This window comes from Sceloporus undulatus, chromosome 2 (genome assembly GCF_019175285.1).
Source record: "Sceloporus undulatus isolate JIND9_A2432 ecotype Alabama chromosome 2, SceUnd_v1.1, whole genome shotgun sequence".
Taxonomy (NCBI): domain Eukaryota; kingdom Metazoa; phylum Chordata; class Lepidosauria; order Squamata; family Phrynosomatidae; genus Sceloporus; species Sceloporus undulatus.
In genome coordinates, this window is record NC_056523.1 from 157977708 (window position 1) to 157986933 (window position 9226).

Sequence of the window (9226 nt, forward strand, 5' to 3'; positions counted from 1 at the left end):
CTGGCATGCTGGTCTCCCATTCCTGATATTTATCCCATTCCTTGGATAAGCCACATTCTCTTAGAGGAAGACAAACCCCCTTTGAACAATCTTACCAACAAAACTCCATGATAGGTTTGCCTCAGGGTCACCCTAAATTGGAGGTGACTTGAAGGCACACAACACCAAGAATCCATTCTACCATTCTTTATCATCTCACCAACTCATGGTGCAGTGGCCACAAGATCGAGTTTGATCCTAGGCAGGGCTCCAAGGTCCACTCAGCCATCCATCCTTCTGTAAAATAAGTACCCAGCTTGTTGGGGGCAATTAGCTTACACATTGTAAACTGTTTAGAAAGTGCTTAGTTTGCTGATAAGCTGTATAGAAATGTACTTGCTATTGCTATTGTGCACATCTCTAAAACAATTTAGAAGATTTTTTCCAGATCTAAGCACCATACTCCATAAATTCTGTATAGCTATTATTATTATTATTAACTTTTATTTATAAAGCGCTGTAAATTTACACAGCGCTGTACATACAATCTTTTAGTTAAACGGTTCCCTGCCCTCAGGCTTACAATCTAAGAAGCTAGAAAATGTTAAAAAGAAAAGGCAACCAAAATGGTCAAAGGTCTGGAGCATATTGCCTATGATGAATGAGTATGTTGCATAGAGGATCTTTAGCTGACAAAAAGGCAGGTAAGGAGCACTGAGATAAAGGTGAAAAAATTATGCAAGGCATGGAAGAAGTAGATAGGTTGTTTTTCCTCCTTCCTCACAATTCTAGAATAAAGGTCACTCGCTGAAGCTGAATAGTAGGCTAATAAAAGTATTTCTTCATATAGTGAATAGTCGAACTGTAATTTGCCATCACAGGATGTAGTGATAGGCACCAATGTAGACAGCTTAAAAAAATTAGACACATCAGTGAAGAATAGTGTTATTCATAACTATTAGTATAGTTTTATGTAACATCTGTTACTCATGTCCTGGTTGTGACCTTCCCATAGGCATTTAGTGAGGTACAGCCAGAATGGAATAAGAGTACATGCACCTTTCATCTGATCCAGCAAGAGTTGTACAATTCAAAGAAATAACCAAATTTGGTGTCTGAAAAGCCAGTAAATGCCAGATAGTGTCAGCCATTGCCCCCCACTCCCAGCAACCTGTCCAGGTCTGTGTCTGTTCTGAGTCAGCTTCTTAACCTTCATCTCACCCAAGGGGTAATATTTAAATCAAATGCTGACAAGCCTGTATTTATCAATGATGTGGACACATGGCTTATGAAGGCTAATTATACAAATATAACATTCTGGTGTTTAAATGCACTATACATTTTAGCAAATGAAAAAGGCAGGGTTTTAGGGGAAAAAATCCAATTTCACTTACACACTGCAGGAACCAACCTGAATACAATTTAAACTGGAATGTGTCTTACAATATAAAGATGCAGCATTCATATTTGATGTGCAGTGTAGGCCATACACATAAGAACTGGTCACAGATTTTGACAAGGAAGTGTATATATAAGTTCTACTGTTCTTTTGTCTTTGCCCTGTCAGATTTGCTGCAGCTGAACCTCTTTTATCCCCTTTATGTTAGATGCAATAAGACAAATGGGTGTGATAGGAAATCAAGCCTAGAATCCAAAATGACTAAATTGAGGTGATTGTACTTTGGACACATCATGAATAGACATGATTCACTGGGAAAGATTACATTTGGTAAAGCCAAAGAAAGCAGAAAAAGAGGAAGACCATATGACAGATAGATTGCCTCAGCCTAAGAAACTGGGCCTGAGTTTGCAAGACCTGTGATGAGCAGGGCTCTTGAAGGTCTCTCGTTCATAGGGCCACCATAAACAGCAGCCTAGAAAACAGTATTAGATATGCAAAATGCTCACAGAGACCCCTCTAATAGAAAGGTCATTTAAATCAGAATGCATGGATATATGGCACAGTATGGATAGTCAATCCTATACAAAGGCAGCAAAAAACAAAAACTTTAAATCAGATTGTGATTTGAACCATAAAAACACACCCTGATTTTTCTTGTCGTTTTTTCTGAATTCTCTATAGCTCTGATATGTCACTGAGGGATTTTGGGTCTTCCTCCTATGATTCCAAAGTGGAAGCAAAAAGCCTACATAGATACAGCCAACAGACCAAGTTACTATCCCTAACATTGAAGGGATATACTATCCCTAAACAAGTAGTTTAAAAGAGTTCAAACTTAAAATATGATTTTCAGATAGAGCAAACAGCAGGGGAGGGAATAACGTGTGGTTCTAGATGCCATTGGTCTGCAACTCCCGCAGCCCTATTCAGCATGGCCCATGGTAAGGAAAGTTGGAAATTGCAATCCAGCAACATCTGGAGGGCTATATGATTTTCCTTCTTTGTTATAGAGGCACTGATCATGAAAAGATGTACTTTTAAACTATTGGTTACAATCACAAACAAACCTATGTTGAATAAACATAATTTAAAATATACTTAGTTAACATACCTTAGTTAGTCTCAATCTAACACTGATATGGAAAGAATATCTCCTCAGGTTAGTGGCCTACTGAAAAGGATCAGGGTGTCTACTTTTGGTAAATCTTGGTTGGACCAGATCGTATATCAAGTTTACAACTGCTACAAATTTAGCCTAAAATCAAGACTCTCCTAGATCACAACATTTCATTTACAATCCCACTATCTCCTCTAATGCGGTTAGTGTTGGAGGAAACTGATGTGTTCAACTATACAGAATGTATTTTAAAATCCATACTCTTTCACAAAAGAAATTCTGAATTGCATATGAAAAAAACCTACATACTGGGGGAAGAGAAAGAGAAGACCTTCTAAAAATGTATATATAAAATCATATAATCATTGGAAATGTGTGAGTACTGTATATTTGTTTTAATAGCTGAAAACATTTACACTGTTAATTGTAGAAATAGCTGGGTCATGAAACATTTTCCTCATTTTCTTTCAAACCTTCTAGTAAAAATCAACCCAAACGTAACATAAAAGATGCAAAAGCTACTTCTGACCCAAGGAGGAGCTGAAGTTCATACCAATTAAAAAAAAAAAAAGGAATCAAGATGAAACCAAAACCAAAACAAAACAAAAAACACATGGAGGGAGGTTTTCTTTAAAAATAAAAGAGTGCTATGTTGTATAGCAAAACATGAGGTGATGCAGAGCAGGAAATTTCTTACAAACTAGAAACTCTTGGAAATGAGACAAATTCAGATGAAATACAGGCAGAAGGCAGTAAAGACCTTAGTGAAAAGACTAGAGTGGGAAACTACTGATGAACTGCTTCTGATCCAGCAAGGCATCAGGTGGCCCTGCAGGTGTCAAAGGGGAAGAAGCTGCTCAGGCTTTGAGTGGTTGCAAGAGATCCTGTCTCTGCATTTTAGACTCTTTGAAGTGTATGTCTGCAACCACTTTTACTCTACAAATTGTCAAACTGTAGTAACACTAGCATATTGAATCTGCAGTTTCCATATATATCATTTCACCTCTCCATTTCTGATCAAGCTAGAAAAAAAATTCATTAAATCTGTTTTTTTTCTGAGACTTACCACATATCTCTCTGTCTATTAGAGCAAAAGATACAAATTAAGTTAAAACTAAGAGCCTGGGTCCTTGCAATACTACACTAAGAAAAGTCTGGATCAGTCTCTGTTGTTTGTGGATCTAGCACTGTTTGAGCCTCAGTCTTTTCTTTGACCAAGTAGTTGAAAGCCTCTCTCCATTCCATTGGCAAGTACCAGGGAGCACAACTGTATTTTCTCTGGTACACCAGAGAAATGAGCATGTATGTGCAAGCAATGTTTCCATAAGCAGGGCCATTTGCTGAATTAATACACTCAAAGGACTTGGTGGGTAACTCCATGAGAATGGACAAGCTATAAAAGAGATACAACATACACACAGAGGCTATGAGATTACTGCACTTGTCAAACTGCTTTGCTAGTTCTATCATCCCTGAGCCCTGCTGTTATTTGTGGCGGGGAAGTCATATATGCCTGCTTAAGGCAAATTGTCAACCCAACACAGTCCTTCCCCATGTGATAATTCTAGTGGCTTTCAGATCCACATTTAAAATCAGTTTCATTATCTTTTCTGTATCCTTCAACAGGACAGACATGGATTCTTGTATTTTCCCTTGACTTAGGGGTAGCACAAGCTGAATGAGGGCATGTCCCCTGGATGCGGGCTAGTGAGGCATGGCTGTTATCCTCATACTCTGGGAAGCTATAGGGTATGTCACCATGGGTGTGGTCGCATGGCTCATGGTGATGCCCCCCAGTGGTTGAGCCATGGACACAGCCACTGGAGCCACTGAGACAGCAACAGGTGCCATGGAGACAGGTGGAGCCATCCCCTGAGCAATGGTCTGAGCCAGAGCTGCTGACAGTGGGGTGATTTCGGGGTTCATAGGAGGTGCTGCATTGCTGGGGGGGTGCTGCCTGTGCTCCAGCTGGAGCCACCAAATCCTGCTGGGAGACAGGCCGTGGCTGCAAAGCTTGGCTGCTCAGGGTAGTGTGAGTCTGGGCAATGCTATGGTTGTAGTTGGTGACAGTGCCCACTGTGGGTGCCAAAGTCTGCTCAGTGGCTGTCGCTGTGGAGCTTAGAGTCATCACTTTGGCCTGATTGCGGAACTGGGCATTCTGTTCCAGAAGGACCTCATTCGTGGCCAGGAGGTTGTTCACCTGCTTCTTGAGGTCTTCAACTCGTTTGCGGAGCATTATGTTCTCCTCTTCCAGCAGCCGGTATTCTACTGTACGTGGACTTGTGAAGTTATACTCATAAGTCTCAAAGTGGAGCCCATCAACCCGCCGCCGCTTGAGCACAGGGTCATGGTCGTCATAGCACCGGTCAGAGTCGTACATGGGGTCATAGGGGTCATACCGACGCACGGGGGTGGTGATGCCCTGCTCACGGGTGGCTAGCCCCCGGGCATCATACTCATAATCCCGCTGCAGATGCTGAAATTTACACTTGGCTCCCCGCTGGCAATCCCCCTTGAGGAAGTCCCTGCAAATGGGCACCTCTTCCTTGCTATTGGGGAGGTCAGCTGGGGAGAGGCCAAGCCCGGCTGCCACTTTCTGGCGGAGGCGTGGGGGGAGCTCCCCCGTCTTTTTGTAGCAATCCTCGTCCTCCTTGGTGCCATGGATGAATCGGCAGTTGATGCGGACACACTCTTTGTTCTGGAAGTCATGGCAGAAGATGAACTCATTTTTGCTGACTCCCAGGTTGGTCACCTCGTTGATGTCAGGGTGTCGGAAGCGGCAGCGCTTGCCCCGCTTGCAGACGTTGCGCAGGAAGTCCCGGCAGATGACATAGGAATTGGCACTCGCCTCATCATTGCCAGTACCATTATAGCTGTTATCGCGGTCAGGCATCTTTTCCTTGCTCCGTTTGGGCTGGGAAATGAAGTCAGGGTACTGTACAGGGACATAAAGGTTAAATGTTCAGTTGGCATGTCTAAGACACGGTCATTCAATCTATGTATTTTACAGTATTTGATTTGTTGGAATAGCTTCAATACAGCTCATCTTAATTTCTCTACATTCTTTCCCTCACTTACACCATTTGAGCCCAAGCCTGCACAAAGCACTCCAGGTGGAGTTACACAACTGGCATTTTCTTATCTGCCTTTATTGCAGCAGCCCATTGTACAAATGTTTACAAGAATCATATAGTGATTCCTGGACTGTGTCTAAGTAGCATTTACAATCCAAAATGAATGTGCTATGAATATGGAGTTTCAAGAGAAGGACCTTGTGGCCATGATTAGCGAACAAGCCAACTTAAAAACAAAAACACCCTGACACAAAGCCTCATTAATGGTGTTTGAAATCTAAATCACAGCAAATGAATAAAACATCCCTCTAGCCTATCAACTTATAATTAAATGTCCTTAGTTTATCAAAAGACTTTAATGCCTTAAAGCATTCAGCATACCTCATATACACGTCGATTTTCTAATATTTTCTGGATTATTCTTGTCCAGAAGATGTACACTGAAATGAGCATTCTCTGGTGTTGCCCAAGACCATCATATGAAGTTGGTTAGTTATCTCAACAACAGTTATTCTGTTTTATGTGTTTATGGTGCCAAACTATTCAGCCAAAATTTATGTAGGCATGGGGTTGCCTGCACAGAAACCTATTGACTCACACTGCAAGAAAGTGTGCATATGCAAAGTCACCTAACATGGACTAATTATTCATCAACACATTTTAACTCTTCTGCTTTACTCCCTTGAAAGCTGATGGAACCCAAAGGTTCCAGGAAGCTCTAGAGGGTTTTATGGTTGAGAATGACAGTGGTTCTGCCGAAGCCTTTGTCAATACCTGGAATAATGACCTTACCAGGGCTATAGACATCATCGCTCCTGAGCATCCTTTCCAGCCTGTTTCAAATAAAAGATCTCGGAATATGTAAAATCTTCGTCAAATAAAGGGGGCTGCGCAACGACTAGAGCGCTGCTGGTGGAAACATCCACATTTGTCTGACAAGACATGCCTATTTAGATTCCTATGGAGTGTCAATAGATGCAGCAAAGAATTCCTATTGCGTCTGCAGAGTCTTGTCCAGCAGAGCTGTTCAGGGTGGTTAAAGAGTTAACTCAACTGTCTCCCACCCTGGACTTTTTATTGGAACCAACTTAAGCCTGCTGTGATGCTTTTAATGACTTTTTCACAGATAAAATCTCTCAGATAAGGGTTGAACTGGATGCTGACATTATAACACAAACAGAAAGAGAGGTGTCCAGTGACTCTGTGGACTAAGACTGCATCATTTTGAGTTTGTAAATACCTATGAAATGCACAAGATTCTTGAAAGTGTAAGGAGGACAACGTGCCCTCTCAATCCTTGCCCATCATGGTTGACTGCCCAGGGAGGGGATGCAATGAAAACATTATTACAACTCATAATCAATGCATCCCTTAGGGAGGGAATACTCCCATCGAAACTAAAACAAGCAACAGTTAGACTGCTTTTAAAAAAACTTTCCCTGGACCCCCTGGTGAGAGCCAATTATAGACCGGTCTCCTTATTACCATTTCTGGACAAAGTGATTGAGAGGGCAGTTGTCTTCAAGCTCCAGGTTGTCTTGGATGAAGCCAATTATCTGGACCCATTTCAAATCAGCTTCAGGGCGGGATATGGAGTTGAGACTGCCATGGTCGCCTTAGTCAATGATCTTCGTCTGGATATTGACAGGGGAAGTGTGACCCTGTTGGTGCTCTTGGACATCTCAGCGGTCTTCAATACCACTGACAATGGTTTCCTTCTGGAACGCCTGAGGGAGTTAGGTATTGGGAGCACTGCATTGCAGTGGTTCAGGTCCTACCTCTTGGGCAGATACCAGATGGTGTCGCTTGGGGACAGTTATTTGTCCAAGAGGGAGCTCAAGTCAGGCATCCCTCAAGGTGGGATTCTGTCATCAATGCTGTTTAACATTTACATGAAGCCACTGGGAGAGACCATCCGGAGACATGGGGCGCAGTGTTATAAGTACGTTGATGATACCCAAATCTACTTTTCTATGTCTCCGACTGCTGCAGTGACTAAGGGTGGCATCTTTCCTCTGGATGCCTGTCTTGGGTCGGTACTGGGCTGGATGAGGGAAAACAAACTCAAGCTGAATCCAGAGAAAACGGAGGTACTTGCGATAGGTACCTCAAGTCCGGGGAAGGAGTTTTGTCAACTAGTCCAGGACGGGGTCACACTTCCCCTAAAGGACAAAGTTCGCAGTTTGGGAGTACTCCTGGATTCATCTTTACAGCTGCCAACTCAAATAGATGTGATGGCCAGGAGTGCTTGGTACCAACTTCGGTTGATACACTAACTGCATCCCTACCTGGACCAAAAGGACCTTGAAGCAGTGGTACATGGACTGGTAATCTCTCGACTAGATTTCTGTAATGCGCTCTACATAGGGCTACCTCTGTACCAAATTCGGAAGCTTCAATTGGTTCAAAACACGGCAGCCAGATTGGTCACCGGAACACCTAGGTTGGCCCATATAAAACCTGTATTAAAAACTCTTCACTGGCTGCCAATTAGCTTCTTGGCGCAGTACAAAGTGTTGGTAATTACTTTAAAGCCCTTCATGGCTTGGGCCTGAGTTACGAGTTACTTGAGTGAACGCCTCTCCCTACACAATCCACCCCACACTCTCAGAACATCTGGGAAGAATTTATTAGAATACTATAAGCCCAGGTTAATGACAACTTCCCATAGATCGTTTATGGCCACAGTCCCCAAACTACGGAACAGCCTACCGGAAGAGATCCATCTTATCACCACCTTAGATGCCTTTAAGAAAGCACTTAAGACGGATCGCTTCCAGCAGGCTTATCCATCTGACCTCTTACAGGAGATCTTTAAGATAAAATGCTTCACTTCTGGTTATGATACAGTGGTACCCCGGGATACGAACGCACCGCCTTACGAAATTTCCGGGTTACGAAAAAAATCCATTTAAAAAAACTGTTCCGGGTTACGAAGGTTATTTCGGGTTACGAAAAATTTTTTGGTGCCTTTCGGCGCTATTTCGCACGAAATCGCGGCTTTTCCCCATTAGCGCCTATGGCTTTTTCGCCTTACGAAGATTTTCGGGTTACGAAAGCGGCGGCGGAACGAATTAATTTCGTAACCCGGGGTACCCCTGTACAGTGTGCCCGCATCATACGCAGACGCATTACACACTGCTTACAGCATACACTGAAAGCAGTGCTAGAAGAAGTGGCGGCACGCACTGGAACAAACAATGGTGTGTGTGCCCGTGGTGTGCACGCGCCGCCACGAGCATGAGCCTCATTTCTTGTAATGGGGCTTGAACATATGTGCTTTTTCTTTTACGCAGGGGGTGCGGAATGGATCCCCTACGTAAAAGAAGGGCGCACTGTGTATGTTTTCTAAAAGTTTTAAATGTTTTAGCTATCTTATTGAATTAATAATAATATCAGTGTTTTATTGATTGTATTTTATATCTGTACTGTGTTAATTTGTTGATTACTCCCCATCTCGATCCACATGGACCGGGAGAAGTGGGAAAATCCAAAATAATACTGGGACGCGATCGGGATTACATCAACAAATTAACACAGTACAGATATAAAATAGAATACCTGCAAAATATGAAACAAATATTTTCTCTTTGAACTCCTGTAATATTATTATTATTATTATTATTATTATTATTATTATTATTATTATTATTA

The 9226-nt window shown here is 42.4% G+C and overlaps 1 protein-coding gene across 1 annotated transcript in view; it reads right to left on the bottom strand.

Moving 5' to 3' along the window:
* Positions 1-4060: 4060 nt before the first annotated feature.
* ZC3H10 (zinc finger CCCH-type containing 10) overlaps positions 4061-9226 on the bottom strand; it is a 10960-nt gene continuing 5794 nt past the window's right edge. The window contains 2 exon segments of the mRNA XM_042452750.1: positions 4061-4448; positions 4450-5433. Coding sequence (XP_042308684.1) covers positions 4203-4448; positions 4450-5391 — 1188 coding nt within the window. The 5' untranslated portion in view covers positions 5392-5433 and the 3' untranslated portion in view covers positions 4061-4202.